Below are 20,823 nucleotides of genomic sequence, written 5' to 3'. Positions count from 1 at the left end.
GGCAAGGCTCCCCTAGAGAGCTGCATTGTGTGGCTTTGTTCCTATAACTCCTTCAAGTCTTGGCTGAAGTGCTGACTACTCTTAAAACTCCAAGTCCCTCTTCCCTGACCCTAGGGTTTACTTTCCTTATCTACTCTATAACTTATTTGCCTACTGGCTGTAGTAAATACTAGGATGGCTTTTTTTTCATTCCTTGTCTATTCATTACCATTCCTGTAGTACACAGAAGTGTCTGGAACACACTGAAAGATAAGACTAAAGTACGAGTTGAAGGCTGGTGTGGTGGTGTACCCCTATAATCCTAGCACTCAGGAGGCTAAGGAAGGAGGATCATTGTGAGCAAGACCAGCCTGGGCTACAAAGTGAGCTCAATGTCAGCCTGAACTACATGGGAAAACTTATCTCAAAAAGACCAAAAAAAAAAAGTCTGAGTTGAATGAGTGCAGGACAAAACATATAAAACTGATGGAAGACAAAGGTGGCACAAGACAGCTTAAGGAACATTATTTTACATAGCTTTGATTCTTCTTTTTTTTTTTTTTTTTTTTTTTTTTAGAGATTGAACTCAGGCCCTTGCACTTGTCAGGCAAGCACTTATTCCACTGAGCCATCTCCCCAGTCCTATAGCTTTGATTCTTAACTGTGTTACTGTATTACCACCTTTTTTTTTTTTAAATTAAAGTTGTCAGAGGTTTTTTTTGTTTTGTTTTTTTGTTTTGTTTTGCGGAACCAGGGATTGAACTCAGGCCCTTGCACTTGGCAGGCAAGCGCTTATTCAACTGAGCTATCTCCCTGGCCCTCCCTTTTTTTTGTTTTTGTTTTTGTTTTTGTTTTCTTTTGTTTTTTTTTTTGTTTTTTTTTTGTGGTACTGGGGATTGAGCTCAAGACCTTGCACTTGCCAGGCAGGTACTTATGCCACTGAGCTATCTCCCCAGCCCTGTATTATCAACTTTTAAACTAAGAAATCCACAAATCGGATTGTAAACTTTCATCTTTTTATAGTAAGATTTCTGCTAGCTAGAGTTGATAAAACATGCCTTCACTTTTTCTGTCTGGATCTTGTGATGAAAATTATGAATTTTAGATCTTGTGAAGAAGGGGAAGACAGGGAGATATACGTATATTTCTAGCACATACTCTGGGGACACAGACATGATTGGAATGTGGTTCTTTCTTGTCCTCAAGGAGCTCACTGTCCAGTGGGCATTTTTGTGTACAACCAAACATGTCCAAAAATATGTTAGGTTGAGCCATAAAGAAATCTTAACACATTTCAAGTAAAGATTTTTACTAAATACATTCTTTCATCACAAAAATATGGACAAAATTATTCCAAATAATCAGAAATTAAGAACATGGAGATGTTCTTTGGATCAAATAGGAAATAAACTCATTTCATAACATGTAAAAACTATAAATAAGAAAAACTTTATTCTCATAACTATGAAAAAAGTCCAAATTGTATTAGAAGAAAATAGATGGCTTGAAATATCTTTATTACTAAAAAGTAAATAATAAGATAGTTTTTAAATGTTTCTTCAAAAAGTGATCATTATACACATATATTTTCACAGATTTAATTACAATATTTAGGATTTACTCACAGCTGCTTTTGACTAGAATCCAGTAATAAGTTTAGAGCTTGTAACAACTTGTTTAAGTTAAACATCCCAACATTGGCCTGATTTCCTATTTTATATCTTCTTTCATCATCAGATGTATTTGGTACAAAGTCTGTTTAAAATAAAATTTTATGGCTTTACAGTGGGGACAATTATAATAAATAGCCTCTTTCTATTTTAAGTTTGTGTTTCAACTTAATATATGTATATTAGATAAAAATCTTTCTGATGTTACCTAACTACAAAGAAATACACACTTAGTACCTATCTATACTAAAGTTTTTGAAATATAAATATTTACCTAGTGAAGAAATACAATTCCAGCCCATAAGAATTTCTATTTTACCACATATGTACCCTCTCATCCTTTTTTTAAAAAGTGCTAAGAGTCAAACACAGCTAGGCCAATACTCTAGCCCCAAGCTACTCCCAGAGCCCCTGTGTGTATATTGAACTCCAGCCAATTACACATCCTCCATGTGCTCTCTGACCCTTGCAGGGGTAATCAGTGTATTACTGTTACCTACATTTTATCTATTAATATAGTAAGAAGTTTCCAAAGGCAGAGTCATAAGGGCCAGACACTAACACTCATGTCTAAGTCTGCCACACAGCACAGTCACCAATATGCTTCATGTCACATCTCTAATATGACATTCGTTGAGGGCAGAGACCCCGGCTTCACTGCTGCACTGCCTGTGTCTCACAGAAGATGTATTAGCACATAAAAATGACTATTTTATGAATGGACCTTTCTTTCTACTCTCCTATCTTTCTACTCTGCTATCACTGTATTTATTACCTGAAATAAACCTGTAGTTCTTTTTTTAATGAAACACACACCACCACACCAGACATACCTGGATTATAGGCCTCCATAAAGCCAAATGGACCATAGTCAATAGTAATGGATAACAAACTGAAGTTATCAGTATTACAAACACCTAAAACAACAAAGAATCCAAAAACTTGAGAATAATGAAAGATTTTTTTTTCTTTTTCTGATTTTGTTTTTCATTTTGGTTTTTTATTTTTTTGCAGTGCCAAGGCCCTCATGCTGGCTAGGCAAGCATTCTTTTTCTTTCTTTCTTTCTTTCTTTCTTTCTTTCTTTCTTTCTTTCTTTCTTTCTTTCTTTTTTTAAATGTGTTTGGTAAAGGTCTCACTACATAGCTCAGACTTGTAGTGATCTGCTTGTTTTCAGCCTCTTCAGCATGGGGATTACAGGCATGCACAACCACACCAGATCTAGGTGGACGGCTCAGCATGCCCCAGGGACAGGGCCGGCATGGCATTCAGTACCAGGGATCAAACCCTGTTCCCTGAACTTGCATAAGTAGGCTCTTAGAGCTTAGTTCACTGAGCTATCTCAGCAGCTCTTAGGCAAGTGTTCTATCTCTGAGCTACACTCCCCCATCACCCAGTTTTTTCCTTTAATTCTATAAGATTATCCAGAATAAGAAGGGTCATAAGAATGCCATTTGTCTTAGAGGTGTAACAAATTATTACTTGAAATTTAATTGGTGAAATCAATAGCTTAATGTTAAAACTATTTGACAGACCTACTATAAAATTAAATTTAATCTTTTGTTTTATAGTCCTACCTCCCCCTTCAAAGACAAAGACTTCATATATTATAGGAACAAAACCCCAAAAAATGGAATTTTCTCTTTTATTTACCCTCATTCTCCAACATTTGTTTGAAAACATATATTATTTGTTTATAATGGGACTAGTAAAAGAATAAAATAAATTTATTTTCACATGTTGTGAAAATGGAAAAAGATAAAATACGCATTTGTTGTGCTGCAGCAATTATTAGCTGCAGAACATCAGCAGCATGGGAGCCTAGCTCACTTTTTAGTTGTCCTTTTGGGATTTTTTGTTTTTGTTTTGTTTTGTTTTGTTTCTTGCTAGAAACATCTGTATATAATAGGAAAAAACTTAGAAAAATTGATATGAAATGGTTAATGCTAGTTAGTAAAATGAAATTCCTACTTACTTCTCTATATTTTAAATTACTGACCATAGCATATAGTACTTTTATATTTAAAAGTTTTAAATGTCTTTAAAGAACCCAAAACATAGTAATATAGCCACACATACAATGATATAGTCAAACAGATTTATGAGTAACATTCTATTTTGTGATCACTGTCCCATTCAAAACCATTTTAAAAATCTGTTGTTAAGAACAAGCTTGTACATTAAAAATGTTAAGAAGCTCATCAGGATGAGTATTTTTTTAATTAATTTTACTGAGAAACAGATAGCAATGAGACAGTTTCAAAACCAATTAATAGGACATTTTCAGTAATTAATACATTGCATATTGTTATCTTCTTAGTGGTTATCAGGATGAGTATTTTTAAATACACAAAAATAAGTCATTCACATCAATTAATTCTAATTTCTTAATAGTACAATAAAATATTAACAGGTAATTTACCATGAGCAAAACCAACAGACATCCATAAGGCAATAAGCTGCGCTGTTCCAGATACTACTGTTGAAAAAAAATCCTAAAATATAATTTAGAAAAAATTTTAGTTTTTCAATAGCATACATTTTTATCTTTTCGGTTCCTCTGATAATATAAAATATAATCTTGAGAGAGAACATGGTAAGAATTTTAATATGGGCCAGGGGTGGTTAAAGAAACACAAACAGTTATAAGAAAAATGAAAGAAAAATCATTCATCCAGGAATTATATATAAAAGACTGAGATTATTATAACCAAGATTCTCCATGCCTAATAAGAAAGGTAAAAGTAACAGAATTCACAAGGATTTTAAACAAAAGCAATGAAAATCATTGAACTTGTAGTATATCATCAAGAAAAATAGAATTTCTTTTTCTGAGAATATTTAAAGAATGAAAAAGTTATTAAGATCAAGAGCTTTCCACAAACATAGGAAATCACATTTTCCCATAACTTACTTGGTTTATTTTTAAATTTCTTCTCTAAGAAGGGGAACTATTAGGGGAGGAGAAGGGACAGGGTTCAGGGTGGGGCATAGGACAGTACTAGAGTAGGCATGATCAAAGTATGCTATACACTCAAGTACAAAATTGTCACAGAGAAACCTGGTATATTGTTCCATTAACGTAAGCAAACAATTTCAATTTTAAAAAGAATCAGCAATAGAGATGGGAACTAAAGACACTTTGAATAAAAAAATTATATTAAAAAAACTCTACCACTATAGAAATTCTTATGGCATATATGTAAAGTGTGAGGAAAGAATATATGTGACACAGTTATAAATGCATCTCAAAAGTAACATATGTAGTCAGGACATAGGAACACCTGTTCTTTCTTGCTAAGCATAATTCAAACAAAACAACTGTCTTGCCTATCATGAGGTTCATCTTATCTTCCTCTAACACAGTGTTCAAGGTGCTTTATACTTCCTTTCCCAGCTATGCTTCTGTAAGTTGCAGTCTCCAAGATCGGTAGCCAACAAAAGAAAACTTTTCTCTTCAAAAACTTACCACGTATCTATTAGGTTCGTTAACATCTATTAATGGAAAGTGCTCCTGTATGATGAAGTCTAACAGTATCCTGGGATAAAAAGGACACAACATTAGTATTTCTTAGAATACAGTGTCCCATGAGCACTAAACCCACCCTTAAGATCTATGATTCACTAGATCAGCCTTAAAACTTAGAAACTTTAGAATAAGATTATACTGCAAACTAGACATAAATATTTCCACTACAACAATCAAATACAGAAGTATGATTAGAAAAATCACATCATATTCTACCTCACTATGTTCCAAATTTAGACAAGTTTGACAAACATTCACTGAGTACCCACCACATGCCAAGCCTAGGCAATAACTAGGAAAAATGGTAAGACTCATGCCTAGACTTCAAAGAGCACAGTCTATCAGGGAAGAACATGCAGAAATCATCACATTATAGTATGGTAAGTGTAATAATAGAAATACATAAAATGTGTACCAATAAAAGCAGGGAATGATCATTTATATGTTGGTCACTTAAGACTTCACTCATAAGACAACAAAAGAAGGCAAACGTCTGAAGTTAAAACACTTAGTATGCTTATGTATTATACTTTTTATTTCCTATTTTAACCAACTATTCTAGTTAAGTGACTAACCAACAGAGTTGACTGCCTTGGATGAGATGGAACATGTGTTGGGGGTTGTAGAGTTTGTCTGATAACTAGACAGATGGAACAGTAATGTCATGCTGGCCAATACAAGAAGCACTTCAAAGATGGACTAGAGAAGAGTACATGCCGAACACCAGGGTAAGTGAAATATAACTGAAGTATAACCACTAGATGAAACAATTTCAAGGCTGGGAACTAGCTCAGTGGTATAGTGCTTGCCTAGCATGCATGAGGCCCTGGGTTTGACCTCCAACACTAGAAAATGTGATCAAAATAAAACAATTTCAGTAGCACAGTGAATCCAAACAGTAGTAACATGAAGAAAAGCAAAGCAGTGGTCAGAAATACCACAAAATGGTGAAAATAGTGACCTCTGTCCTTCAGAAGAATGACCGTGCGCTCAGTCAACATTTCCTAAAGTATGAGGCTCAGAGCATGGAGGCGACAGGTATGATGGCTCACTTCTCTGTTCCACTTGCTCATTGCCTTCAGCTTTTCGTCTCCACATTCCTCATGTACTGAACCTGGATCTACAATGCCAGTAACTACAATATAGGGTTCATATTCCAAATGACTATGGTTTGCCTAAGATAATTTTTCTTATATATGTCTAATGATTTGTTAAACTGTATTCTTTTAAATGTATACAGACAAGTCCTCTTAAAGGAAGAAATATCCCGGGCTGGGGAGACAGCTCTAAGTGCCTGCCTGGCAATTACAAGGTCCTGAGTTCAGTCTCGGTATCAAAACAACCACACCAAATATCCTAAGTGTGCTTGAGGAAGATAGGCTTTTGCATGACCCAAGAAGAAGAACTTATTGCTTTTTTTCTTTTGAAGTAAGCTTCCCTCCATTTTCTCCCAGCAATCTTTAAAAACATGCCACATTTCTGTGTAAATATGGTCTGTTGTTTTTGTCTTGTTGAAGAGGTAAAGTTTCACTTCTGGGTCAAACTAGTGTTAAGAGAGGATGTACCCTGTGAATCCGAGAAATTGGGAGGGGAGCCATGGATTTCTTGAGACTTCTCCCATGTCTCTGAGTGGCATGAAAGGTCTCAGCTATTACTGACTTGCAAATTACATAATACATTACTTGAGAAAAGGGAGAACTGAGGTAACTCTTCTTTTTTTAAGTTCCTAAAAACCCACAAGAAACAGGGCATGGTAGCACACTCCTATAACACCAGCCACTCGGCAGGCTAACACAGGAGGCTTGAGTTGAAGGCCAGCCTGGACAACAAAAGGGGTTGGGGTGTAGCTCAATGGCAGTGTTTGCCTAGCACATTAAGAACCCTGAATTTAATCAGTAGTACCATGTAAAACAAACAAACAAAAAAATCTTGGTTGTACTTACAGGAAAACAGAAAATATTTAACTTTACTGCATGTATGTAAGCATTTTTCTTACTGTGTTCTTTAAAATATAATTTCCCTATTCAGCCTTTAATAAAGAAGGAAATTTTGTCATTACCAGGAGTGTGAATAAACCTGGAAGACGTGCTAAGTGAAATAAGTCTGTTCACAAAAACAGCTATTGCATGGCTTCACTTATGTGTGGAATCTGAAGAAACTGAGCTCATAAAAGTAGAGTAGAATAGTTGTTACCAAAGGTTAGGGGCTGCAGGCAATGGGGAAATTCTGCTCAAAGTTGTGAGATGAGTGAGTGAGTCATGCAGACCTAAGGTATAGGCTACAGTTAATAATAATATATTTTTTATGCTTGAAATTTGCTGAGTGATACACACCTATAATATTCAAGTAACGGAACTTAACCAAAAAAAGGTATACAGATGAATGTCCATTTTGTATCTGTGTATTCAAAGTGGTTAGGATAGATATATAGTTACATTCTCCTAATGAATAGAGTGATTTGTTCTAATGGTGTTTGTAAATAGGATATCATGTCTGCATCTTGTATAGCAATTAACCACTAGGAAGAATGTATGCAATGTGTTAATTATTGAAACTGTCCTACCAATTTAATTTGAAAAAAAAAAGATAAAAACAAATAAATTTTAAAAATTTAAAAAAAAAAAAAAGAAATTTGCTGAGTGAGTCTTACTTGTTAATTATACTGACTAGGTAATCATTTTAATTACATATATATACATATAAATATGTGTGTATATATATATATCTCAAAACATCACAATGTACACCTCAAATATATGTACAATCTTATAGTCAATTATATACCTCAACAATAGCTTTAAAAATAATTTTCTAACCTCATTAAATCCAGTTCACCATAATGAGCCAAAATTTCTAATGATCCAATTCTAAACCATGATTTTGCAACACGAAGCACAACTGCACCTTAAAAGAAACATTTATTTTAACATGAAACTTTTTAACCTTATGTCAAGAGCTGTAAAATATTTTTCTTAAAATAAAATTATTTTAATTTAAAAATATAGCTACTGAATCCACCAGAAAAACAATTATATTCCTTAATTTATATTATATCCCAAAGAGTCAGGGGTTTTCTCAATCACTTTAAGCCTGAATCAGAACATTTAGACCACAACACAGCTAGAAAAAGCAAGTCTTCAATCCAGCTAACAAGCTGAGAAGTAGCTGCAGCAGAAAATTCCAGATTCCTCACTTTCTCATCAATTGTACTTCATCCTGAAGCAGGGGATTCACAACAAAGTACCTACTCTGCACAGGTCCTCGTAAGTGTTTTCCAGTTCTGTAATAGTTGAGAATTACCTCCAGTAGGCATTTGCAAAACCTTATTCCCTCTTCTCTCCTCACTGAAATCCCACCCAATCTTTTGCTCTGGATCAATTTTTATTTCTCCATAAAGCTATACTGATCCTCCTTTTACTACCCCTCATTTTTGATTGTCCATGTTGAAGTCTTTTCTCTACAAAGGCTGTGAGTCTTGAGACTAAAGACTGAGCTACACTTACTTCTCCCAGACCCACTAGGGTTTAGCCCAGTGGCAACTGAAGTAAAGGCCCAAAGAATGTGTCCTGAGTTATCCACATGGCCAAGATGTAGTCACTATACTAACATGGATATTTATTTTCTTATGATTTTGGTATTAAAAAAGTAGAGTCATTCAATAAATGTTTATAAGAGCTCCATAAATTAATCTAAACATCTACTTAATGAATAGCCACTGAATCACAGAATGCTAGTAATGGAAGACACAAAAATATCATCTACTCTAACCTCAATTTAGATGATTAAACTCAGAACTGGAAAGTCTAAGGAACTCAGCTAAGCTTTACAAAGCTAGTTCTAAAAGAATCAACTCCAATTCCTACACACTCTTTCTTCTTGCCTCGTCTATTCTTGCCGTACCATAATGGTTCCTGGGTCAACATTAGGATAAAAGTGTAGTCAGGATATCTGTACATATGTAAAGACTTAGGTGTGAAAATGCCATTAGTATTCTAATAGAAGGAGTTCTTGGCCTCAATTGATACTGTTAAGACTGTGACTTGGAATTCAGATAAACAATACATAAGTCACAGACACAAGAGTAAATAGTGCTGCAGCAGTCGTACTAACAGTCTGTGGCAGGAATTTGATATCCGATCACCACAAGCCAGGAGACCTAAGTAGTTATGGGCCTGTGCACAACAGTGTCATATTATCCCAGTGACATTAAAGGGGAACTGTGCTATGTCAACTTGACTTGAGTGAGGACCAGCCCATCAGATTAGCAAAGGTCTGGGTGTGTCTATGGCTGACAGACACAAAGGCTGCAAAGTTAGAGGGATGCCTCACCCCAGATGTGGGTGGGACCAACCAATAGGCATACAGCCTGGACAGAATGAAAAGGCTCTCCTTTATTTCTCTGGGGGAGATTCAATCTTTCTATTGTCTGTGAATGGTGGTCTCCAGTTCAGGCAGGCTTCCAGCACAGGCTCCTCAGTCTTCTAACACAGATCCCCACAGGTTTCCAATGCGGACTTGCACCGGACTCTACAGCCCTTCATCTATTGACTGGATCCTCTGGTTCTCCAGTCCACAGACCGCCATCTGCCTTCTTCTACCTCAGATTCTACAGGCAGCCATTGTAGGCCTACCCACTATAATCTATTGTCTATAGTAATCATATACATTTTTTTCTACTAAGTCTATTCCTCTAGTAAACTCTAACTGCTATAATAAGAGATGCCATGAAGGTAAGTTGCACTTATTAATACCTTAAGAATAAATACTTTTGGGGAACTATGTGTCATGAAGGTCTTATAAAGAACATATTTCTATGGTTCAAAAGTTTGCATTTAATAAAATTGAAAATTCAAAAACTTAATCACCAACAAAATTATACTAGGCTTTGGGAGGTGATATAGTCATTGGGTCAGTGCTCACAAATGAAGTTAGTGTCCTTAGAAAAGAGACCTAGAGAGCTGCCTTCTCCTTCTGTCACTTGATCATACAGTGAGAAAATGCTATCCTTGAAGTAGAGGGACCTCACCCCACACTGGGTCTACCATCAAACTGATCTTAGACTTCCAGCTCCAGAAATGTGAGAAATACACTTCTATTGTTTATGGATTTCCAGTTAAAGGCATTCTGTTATAGCAGCACAAACAGACTAACACATGTACTATTATACTAAGTACAGAAAACATAAAACATGCTCTTGCTGAATCACTATGAACATCAGTGAGAACGCTGTTCCCTGACACAGCCAGGCCCAGAGGCTCCACTAAAGGAAGTAGGATTCTCAACAGTTCTTGGCAGCATCACTTTCAAGCTTTTAAGTATGGTTATTACTAATTTTGGGGTCTCCTCTCCTCCCCAGAGATTCAGAGGAGTTTCTCTCCCTCTCTCTCTCTCTCTCTCTCTCTCTCTCTCTCTCTCTCTCTCTCTCTCTTCTGGCTCTCTAAATGTGCCTCCATAGCACACTTTTTCAGTGCCCTTTTAATTTTTTATTTATAAACTATTAAAAGCAAAGGAACTGGGTTTACTGGAACAGAATATAAAGCACAACCAATCAGACCCCAAGGAATGCTCTGAAAGAAGTGTATATGAGCCTTCCTATACTGGCTTTGTGACATCTTGCCACCTATTCAGTTTTTGTTCACTCTCTAGGTGTTTCCTCTTTTTGTTTTTTATTTTTTAGTTGTATAATTATTTTATTTTATTTTTATTTTGAAGAGTAAAAACAGAAGCAAAAACAAACAGAAAAAAGAGACCAGGATAACATACAATAATACATATTTTACAGATTTTCAAAAATAGTAATAGATAATTGACAATGGTTGTTATACTATCCTTTTTGTTTAATTTTATTTTATTTTGAAACATAAAATCAAAAGCAAGAACAAAAATCAGAAAAAGAAACAGGGCAATGTACAATAATACATGTTATAGATTTTCAAACCAGTAATAGCTGATTAACAATGGTTGATATAGCTAGTGCTAGTTGTATAATTTTGAGCAAGTTACTTAACCTACACTTATTTCTGGTCCCCTATCCATCAAATAGGAATATATAGAAAAAATATTTCATTAGGTGGCTGTTAGGAATAAATGAAACAAACTATATAAGATGTTTAAAAATGATGCCTGATAGGTAGGTTTACCTATTATTTTACCCTTACTATTATTAAATCCTTACTCAAATTGTAAATGATTGCCTATTTTACTCTGAGAGATGGCATTAGAGTCATGCTTGTCATAGAAAGGCTCATGTGAATAACAGTAGCATTTCCAAAATACCAGAAAAAGAGTCAACAATCTCAGATCAACTACATGCTTCTTTTCATTTTCTTTTTTTTTTTTTTTTTTTTTCATGTTTATTTTCTTAATGAAGTAAATAAAAGTAAGACTGTTGGGAGTCACTACTCCTGCTTCCAGGAATCTTGATAGTTTACAACAAGATAAAGAACCTAGCCTGCCTTGCTGGCCCTGCCCCCAGGTGCGCTGAGCCGGCAATTGAGACTGGGAGATGCAACGTGGGCCTGTGATCCCAGCTCTTGGGAGGCTGTAAACAGGCAGTAGATGTTTGCTCTTAATAGGTTTTGTTTTGGTGTAACTGGGGATCAAATCCAGAGTCTTACTTATGCTAGGCAAGCACTGAACCACATTCCAGCCCTTTCACATGCTTGTCTGCTCTTTGAAAAAGGGAGACTCGTGATAAAAGATATGGGAAGCCTTATCTAGTATAATATCATAATGCTAGAATTAGATCTTTGAGAAGCAGTGGTTCTTTTTAAGAAGACTAAAAAATATCCAATATTCTTAAACAATTTGGTTCAGTTTTGAATACTGTAATTATTTTAAAAGCTGTTACCTCGCTCTTTCTTGATATTTCCACTGTTGAACTGATCTCGCCATACATCATCATCACTTACAACCAGGCTGTAAGAAAAGGATCCAGCATTTTAACTGCAAAGTAAGCCATCAGGGCACACCTGACAGGACAGCCAGAGCAAACTATGCTGTCAGAGACTGGCCTCTCATTGACACAAGTGGAGAACTGTGTCCTGACAGCATCAAGGGAAGAAGAATTTACCTTGCAGCCCTGCTGGTTGGAATCCCCAGGGCATGCATAGCCTCACTGCACAAAAATTCTCTCACTGAGGAGCGAAGTACTGCTCTACCATCACCACTTCTGCCAAAAACACAATTTAAAAGAATTTCATTTGTGCTTAAGATGACATCAACTCTTATCTAGATGACTAGAAGAACTACCAAACTGGGGCTACATGCAGTTCAGTGGTAGAATTTTCCTAGCCTTTGTGAGGCCCTAGATTCAAGCCCTGGCACTGAAAAAAACCAACAAACAAACAAACTAGACCATACCGGGAGTATGGGGTCTTTCCTGAGCCCTTTAACTGGAGCTCCCACTTTTCACCCTGCCTTCAAAAAGAAAACAAGAAGAACATAAAATTTCATTATTGGGAGATTTATGTTAATATTTAGCAGAGAAGCTATTATAAAGAAAATACGAGGTACCTATTTGTGTAAATTCCAATAAGGTGAGCTCTTCCATCCCCAAGCTGATCTGTCCATACCCCAAACTAAAGGGGGAAAAGAAGAATTATTCCCATTTATTACCTTTACAGGTTTGACAATATTTTTTATACCCAAGCTTATTTTTGTCTCCAGTGGGGATGGGGTATTATATTTTCAAGGATTATAAAAACAATGAGAACTATAGTAAAAATAAATTTAATAAGTAAATAAATGAAATTCACTTAAAATATAAATTTGAGACAACTAATTTTGGAATATCTATGAGAGCATAAGTCTAAGAGGTGCTCTCAGTCTAGTCTGAAAAGCTCTAAAATCAACAGTACGGGAAGTATATCCCACTCCACGAGAGGGAAGGGAAAAGAATGAGAAGTTCAGTTCCCAAAATGCAATTGGGGAAATCAGGAACCATATTTTCCATCCACAAAAATCATTTAAGTTCAAAGTGGCAAAGATATCCATATAAATAAACAATTATACCATAATTTCAAATTAGAGAGAAGCATAGATGATATGAAATTGATAAAGCTTTAATCTACTTTACTACCCTTAAAAATTCTACAAAAAAGAACAGTTTAACAAAACTCTTAAAAGTTTGCATATGTACTTTTATGTTATAAAATATTTCCAAATAAATTTAATCTGTAGGTGAGATGGCTTTTTGATCCATGGGATCCCTATACTGGCGGTACTAAAAAAGACTGTAGGGATCAGTTAGTGCACAACTTTGTAAACTGAGGCCCACAGTTCAGCAAAACATTAGTGACTCCTTGAAAAGAAATAACAAAACCCTGCAGTCAAATATCTTTTGGAAATGGTATTTTAAACAAAATTAAACAGATTTCTTTGCTGAAGCATTTCCTTTGACTCATGGAATGATCTTGGTGAACTCCTTATAATGCAAGAAACTAGGGTGCAAGTTTGAATCAGATGGTCTATAAAGTCCTTCCCAATTTTAACGGTTTATATCACTTTACATTCTAGGTCATAGATTTTTTATTTTTTTTTTATTTTTGAGACAGGGTCTTATGATGTAGCGAACACTGGCCTCAAACTCACAGCAATCCACTTGCCTCAGTCTCCCAAGTTCTGGGATTATAGGCATGTGCCACCATGCCCACTAGCTCACAGAACTCTGAATAAAGGGATTATTTAACCCAACAAACCATAGCCTAGTGTTACAATTATTATAATAGCTAATACATAGCATTTTTCTGCGTATTTCCTAATTTATTTTATTTATTTATTTATTTGTCTGGTTTTTCTTAATGTATTTAGTACAGGATCTCACAATAGGCACTATGTGTCTCACTACACAGACTGGACTCATAGGGAATCTCCTATTTTCAGCCTCCCAAGCACTGGGATTACTGAAGCGTGCCATAACACTCAGTCTAATATTTCCTAATTTAATTTTCTGACAAATCACGTTATACTTCACTGCTGGTCCTCAAAATTATTCCCTAGTATGCCAGCCATTTCCTTTTTTCATTTTATTTTATTTTATTTATTTATTTATTTTTATTTCTTTGGTGGAACCGGGGATTGAACTCAGGCCCTTGAACTTGCCAGGGAAGCGCTTATTCCACTGAGCCATCTCCTCAGCCCAAATAAGAGGCATTTCTCTTTTTTCTTTTCTGGTATCAGGTGTCAAACTCAGGACCTTGAGCTTGCCAGGCAGGCCCTTAAGCCGCTGAGCTATCTTCCCAGCCCCTGCCAGCCATTTCCAATGCAGACCCCGCAAAAACAAGGAGTCTTTAGTTGTATTTTGCTTACAGAGGAATCATAGAAATTTCACCATGTACTGTATGTTGTTTACAAAGAAGTCGCACAAACTTCAGCGATTGATGCTATGTCCCCATGCTGTTTTTCTTATTCAAATACCATGCCCTGAACTTGTTCCTATCTTACTGACTTGTTGCATAGTGCCTATTGCAGGCCCCAAGAACTCTTGCCTTTCTAGCAGTTCTAAAACTTTGCTTGGCAGCCACCCTGGAAAAATTGGAAGCTACTTGTCCTCCTGGGCTTTTACACTGACACCTTGCACTCCTTGGCTTTTGCCTTGGTCTTTTGTAAGTTCTCTAGCAATAATTCACAGAAATGTTATATTCATGCTGTCTCCACATTCTGAATTTCATTTAAAAAGCTCAGTTGTTGCTAAGCACAGTAGCACATATCTGTAATCCCAGCAATTAAATTGGAAGTTCTGATCCACAAGGGCATTTAAGGGAGAGCCTGTCTTGAAATAAATATATCAAATAAAAAGGACCGAGGAGGTAGCTTAGGAAGAGAATGCCCTGAATTCAGTCCCTAAAACCCAAGAAAACAACAAACATAGCTTTTAAGGGTTTGGCTTTGTTGCTGTGGTGCAGGAGATCAAACTCAGGGCTTCACACATGCCTGGCAAATAATTTATCAATAGGTTGCCTACCAGCCCCATTTAAAGTTTAGGCTCTAGCTTTTCAGAGCAAGAAATCACACCAACAGATTACTAACAATATTATAATGATATTCTTCTCAAAGCAACTTGTTGAAATCTCAGGTCAAGTTTAGAGGGATTAATGCAAAATAATGTACTAGGACAGCATTTCTGCCACATTTTATTTGCATATAGGCAGTGATGTTGCTACTCTTACCTGGTGGCCCCCATACCTATGAGTCAGTGGAACAGATCCAAACACTATCTTTCCACCGCTTACAAGCTGAACAAAATCGTCCGTTTCTGAGACAGATACATCAAGGTCCAAAAGGTCTTCGAGAACATTCTGAGGCAGAAAAAAATATAAATCTTAGAAACCTAAGCAATATTTTAATAATTTTTCAAGAATAGAAGCCTATTGGAACAAAATTACAAAAAAGAACCTCTTCCCAATATATACTATGAAGATTTTTCTTAAGCAATATAGCATACTGTCTGATTATTTATGCTATTTGAGGAAAATCAGTTCTTCTAGCTGGCTCTAAAATATCCATGGATTTCCTATGATGCTCAGTAAAACAGTATTTTTTCTGGCACATGGTCTATGAAAGAACTAAAACAAAAAAGCAAACTTACTGTTTTAATTCCAAATCCATTTATTTAGATTTTGCATTAAATAAACAAACAGAACAATTTAGAACTTGTTATCTGAGACCATTTTTAACAGTTATCTGTAAAAGAATTTTTTTTGTTTGGGGGGGCAGAACTGGGGATTGAACTCAGGACCCTGTGCTTGCCAGGCAAGTGCTTATTCTACTGAGCTATCTCCCTGGCCCCCTGTAAGAATTTAAACTTTCCCCTTTTTTCATAAATGCATATACAGTATTCCTCATAACCAACTATAAGATGAAACATAGGGATAAGAACAAAAAAGTAACTTCTAAGACATGTACCAAACATCTAAGCTTTAAAGATAGTCAATTACCAATACATTAGTAATATTAAATCTAAAAAGCAATTTACACATTTTAAGACAAATATTTTAGTTAAGAATTCCTGGTGTGAAAAAATAAAACCTAACCTTTGAAACTGCTACAAGATGTACTCTTGATTTGAAAGGAGTAGGGAAGGCGATTGAAAATATACAATTTTCCACTTTACGAACATAATTTTCTTTAACAGGATCAACTGGAAACACAGCTGACAAAAACAAAGCAAAATCTTTTTTAATTTTCTCATGCTGCATATACAGATTACTATTTCTTAGAGAAACTATTATTCTTTTTTTTTAAAAAAAAAAAAGAAAGAAAGAAAAACCCAAGGGGCTGGGGAGATAGCTCTATTGAGTAAGTGCTTGCCTGGCAAGCACAAGGTCCTGAGTTTGATCCCTGTTAGAAAAAAAAAAAAAAAAACCTTAGTTGTTGAGAAGACAATAATTTTCAATGTTGACTACCCAATACTCATACAGTACAGACATGTTAAACATCCCTAATCTGAAAATCAAAAATCTTAAATGCTTCCAAGGCCAGTGATAAGTTCAGTGGCACAGTGCCTGCCTGGCAAGCACAAGGTCCTCAGTTTGATTCCCAATATCAAAAATTTTTTAAATTAAAAAGTAAAGAGCAAAAAAAAACTGCTCCCAATTCTTAAACCTTATGAACATCTATATTAGGCCACAGGTACAAAATTCCATATCTGGCTCCATGTGACAAATCACAGTCATAATGCAGGTACACTAAAATACTGCATAAAACTGCCTTCAAATAACAATGCTTGAGTCTATGAAACATGAATGAATTTTGGTTTAGATTTAGGCCCCAGGCACTATCTCATTATGTATACACAAATATTATAAAACATAAAAAATTTCAAAATCCAAGGTATTTCTGGTCTAATGGATTTCACAAAGAAATACTCAACCTGTATATGGATCCACCCAAGAGAATGGGAGATGGAAAAAATTCAAAATAATAAGGCATATATCCTATCTACAAAGATTTTCACTCATTGGAAACAAATAGGATATGCAACATATTTATAAATAAGTGGAGGTAAGTTGCATTACACTATTAGAATTTTAGCCAATATAGCCAAAAACATATTAGACACTTAATCAAATACACTATGTTCATAAGAAACACATGACTAAAGGAAATAGATACATGTTTCTGGGTAGAAATTACATCGGCAAAATATGTCACTAATTCAGTAAACATAAAAATCCAATCAAAACATTAACTGAAAAAACATTAACTGAAGAATAGATTAAAAGATGTGGTGTTTTTATACAATGGAGTACTACTTAGATATAAAGAAAGATAAACTCAAGGCTTTTATAGGTAAATGGATGTATATAGAGACCATACTCTAAGTGAAATAAATCAGACTCACATGTGCAAACATCATTTTGTCTCCCTACTGAAAGAAACTGAAAAGTAAATAAAATCCAAAATGGTAAATAAAATCCAAAATGATATTGTGAAAGGAAAGAAACTGCTCAAAAGGAAAGAACAACTAGAATAAGGGAAAGGAGAAAGGGGAAAAAAATACACACACACACACACACACACACACACACACGAGAGTTAAGATTATTGTACTACTAATTTCTATTATTTAATAAAAGGAACCGTTAATGCTTAATTTTTGACCAATTTTACATGCTTATATCTGATAATCTAAGCAACTATTCTGAAGGCAATATTCAAATAAGCACAACTGAATTCCTATCATCTTGAGTTTTGAAATTGTGTATTGTTTCTAACGTTTTTTAAATTACTTTTTTTTTTTTAATAAAACAGAAAGAGGAGGGCACTTCCTGTGTGATGGCGTCACGGTGCACGGTTTGATTGTGCAGCTGACAGCTCCCGCTGACCAGACGACATTTTCTGAAGTTTCCACTGGCTGCCAGCGGCATTGGAAGGATCCTTGGAGACCATCAACCCATGCAATGGAAGCAGTGAACCTGGAAGATGTGCTTGTGAACTTCACCATGGAGGAGTGGGCTGTGTTGAATCCATCTCAGAAGAAGCTCTATAGAGATGTGATGTGGGAAACATTTATGAATATGACAGCTCTGGGAAGCACTTGGGATAGCCAACAAATTGAAGAATATAAGAACTGCTCAAGAAATAGAAGAAATGAAAAGATAACAAAATTTGATGAGAACAAAGTTTGGAATCAAGATGGAAAAATGTTCCTTTGAACTTCAGATGAGAATGTGGATATACAACTCGCTGATCAAAAGCCAGCTGAAAGCCTTACATGTAGAAAACCCTTAGTTGGACATTTATCATTAAACATGTTCACATTACTTCACAGTGATCTGAAGCCACATGAATATGTGGTATTTGATGAGAAGCCAAGTAATTGTAATGACCCAGGAAAAACTTACAGTGATTTCCAGTCCTTTCAGAAGTTTACAAAATTAAAGCCTGGAGAGCAAAGCTATCAATATGAGCAGTGTGGGAAAATGTACCATAACTCTAAGGAAAGAACTCAGCCTGGAGTGCAGACCTTTATGTACAAGCAAAGAGTGAAGGGCTCCAGCACTCCTAGTGTTGTCAACATCCATGAAAGAATTCACACCAGGAAGACACCCTATGTATGCAAGCAATGTGGAGAAGAATTTGCATATAAGTCTGCATTTCTTAGACATAAACCCACAGAAGTCAGAATGTCTATATATGTAAGCAATGTGGGAAAGCATTCACTACACTGAAGTACTGTAAAATTCATGAAAAAATTCACAGTGGGGAGAAACTCTATGCATGTAAGCAATGTAGGAAGGCATTCACTATACAAAGCTACCATACAAGACATGAAAGAATTCACACTAGGGAGAAACCCTATGTATGTAATCAATGTGTACAAGTATTTGCCAATCGGTCTTTACATTGTAGACAAAAACGACTCCACAAACGCCAAAAAGCCTATATATACAAGCAATGTGGGAAAGCATTCACTACTTGAGGTTATTGTAAATTACATGAAAGAAGTCACACTGGGGAGAAACCCTGTGTATGTGAGAAATGTGGGAAAGCATTCACTACACTGACGTATTGTAAAATACATGAAAGATTTCATACTGAGGAGAAACCCTATACATGTAATCATTGTGGGAAACCATTCACTACTGTGCATAGTCAAAAAAGACATGAAAGAATTCACACTGGTAAGAAACCTTACTCATGTAAGGAATGTGGAAAAGCATTCACTACAGTGAGTGACTGTAAAATACATGAAAGAAACCACACTGGGGAGAAACCCTATGTATGTCAGAAATGTGGAAAAACATTCACTACACTGTGGTATTCTAAAATACATGAACGAAATCACACTGGTGAGAAACCCTATGTGTGTGTGAAATGTGGAGAAGCATTCAATACACTGAGTTATTGTAAAATACATGAAAGAGTTCACAGTGGGAAAAAACCCTATGCATGTACACAGTGTGGGAAAACATTCACTCGACTGAGTTATTGTAAGAAACATGAAAGAAATCACACTGGTGAGAAACAATATGTATGTGAAAAAATGGAAGAGTACTCCCTACTCTTGAGTTACTATAAAATACATGAAGGAAGCTACACTGGGAAGAAACCCTATGAATTTAAAACATTTGGAAATACATTCAGCCAATAGTAAATTTAAAAGGCATCGAAGAATTCACAGTAGGGAGATACACTATGCAAGTAAAGAATGTGGAAATGTATTCAGCACACAAAGTACCTGTCTGATTCATGAAAGATCACACACTGGGGAGAAACCCTATATATGTAAGCAATGTGGGAAAGGTTTTGCTACATATGCACAAGCATTGTGAAATTCAAGAAAGTTCATGCTGGGGAGAAACCATGTTGGGTGTGCAAGTGGTGGAAGAAGGGATTTAGTACACACAAATGTTACTAGTGACATGAAAGGACTCACACTGGGGGAAAAACCTTTGTGTGAAATGTGGGAATGTTTACACAAATATTCTCAAAGACATGAACTCACACAGGTGTGTAAATTTAAGTAAAATACAGGGAGAAAAATTTTATTAGTCCTTATGTGCTTAGATGTCACACTGATTTGGAAACCTCTAAACAATGTGGGCAACATATTCAATAATCTTAATGAAATACATGAAGTCACACTGAGAAAAAAAATATGCCTATTTTCAAAATTCATCATGTACTAAAGACTTACATAAATTTAGTGAAAAATTTTAATCTCAACATTTCATAAATTTTCTAGGAACAGTGCTACCATAGAGAAATACCTATAATGTGTTCTTTAGTTAACCTCTTATAAATATCTAAATTATGTGTATGTAGTCTTCATTATAAAAACATTAGCATAATATATTTTTGTTGCAGCCATTGAGTTTAAACAATATGTACTATCTTCTAATTAAATAAGGTGAATTGAAATATATTTCTCACTTTCATGCGGTAGAGTTACGTTTTAATGTCATTTTTATTTGTTTACACTTCTGGGAAGTATACCCTATGAAAAATACCTTATATTCATTGTTTTAATGCATGAGTTTTCCTACTAACTTTGATTTTCTTCATGTACATAAGTCATATTCATGGTAGAAGGACAGAAATTTTTCAAATTGATGTGCTATATATATATATACACAGACTGTGAACATGTAATTTTGAAAAGTTCATTTGTCTTCACAACTTGAAGATTAGCAAAGATATTA

The 20,823-nt window shown here is 35.3% G+C and overlaps 1 protein-coding gene across 6 annotated transcripts in view; it reads right to left on the bottom strand.

The window, feature by feature from the left end:
• LOC101562529 (UPF0061 protein azo1574) overlaps nt 1–20,823 on the bottom strand; it is a 55,045-nt gene that overhangs the window by 17,333 nt on the left and 16,889 nt on the right. For 4 of the 6 annotated variants that reach the window (XM_023701969.1, XM_023701966.1, XM_023701965.1 and 1 more), the window contains exons 2-12: nt 16,210–16,328; nt 15,346–15,474; nt 12,692–12,756; nt 12,539–12,595; nt 12,249–12,347; nt 12,027–12,094; nt 7,993–8,080; nt 5,117–5,186; nt 4,070–4,142; nt 2,483–2,566; nt 1,605–1,734 (exon numbers count right to left, since the gene is read on the bottom strand). In XM_023701969.1, coding sequence (XP_023557737.1) covers nt 1,605–1,734; nt 2,483–2,566; nt 4,070–4,142; nt 5,117–5,186; nt 7,993–8,080; nt 12,027–12,094; nt 12,249–12,347; nt 12,539–12,595; nt 12,692–12,756; nt 15,346–15,474; nt 16,210–16,328 — 982 coding nt within the window. The remainder of the gene's footprint in view (nt 1–1,604; nt 1,735–2,482; nt 2,567–4,069; nt 4,143–5,116; nt 5,187–7,992; nt 8,081–12,026; nt 12,095–12,248; nt 12,348–12,538; nt 12,596–12,691; nt 12,757–15,345; nt 15,475–16,209; nt 16,329–20,823) is intronic. The other 2 variants (XM_023701967.1, XM_023701970.1) reach the window with 2 other exon arrangements.

The sequence above is a fragment of the Octodon degus genome, unplaced genomic scaffold (genome assembly GCF_000260255.1).
Source record: "Octodon degus isolate 3935 unplaced genomic scaffold, OctDeg1.0 scaffold00145, whole genome shotgun sequence".
NCBI classification, from domain to species: Eukaryota; Metazoa; Chordata; class Mammalia; order Rodentia; family Octodontidae; genus Octodon; species Octodon degus.
This window is presented reverse-complemented; position numbering and strand designations above follow the sequence as displayed.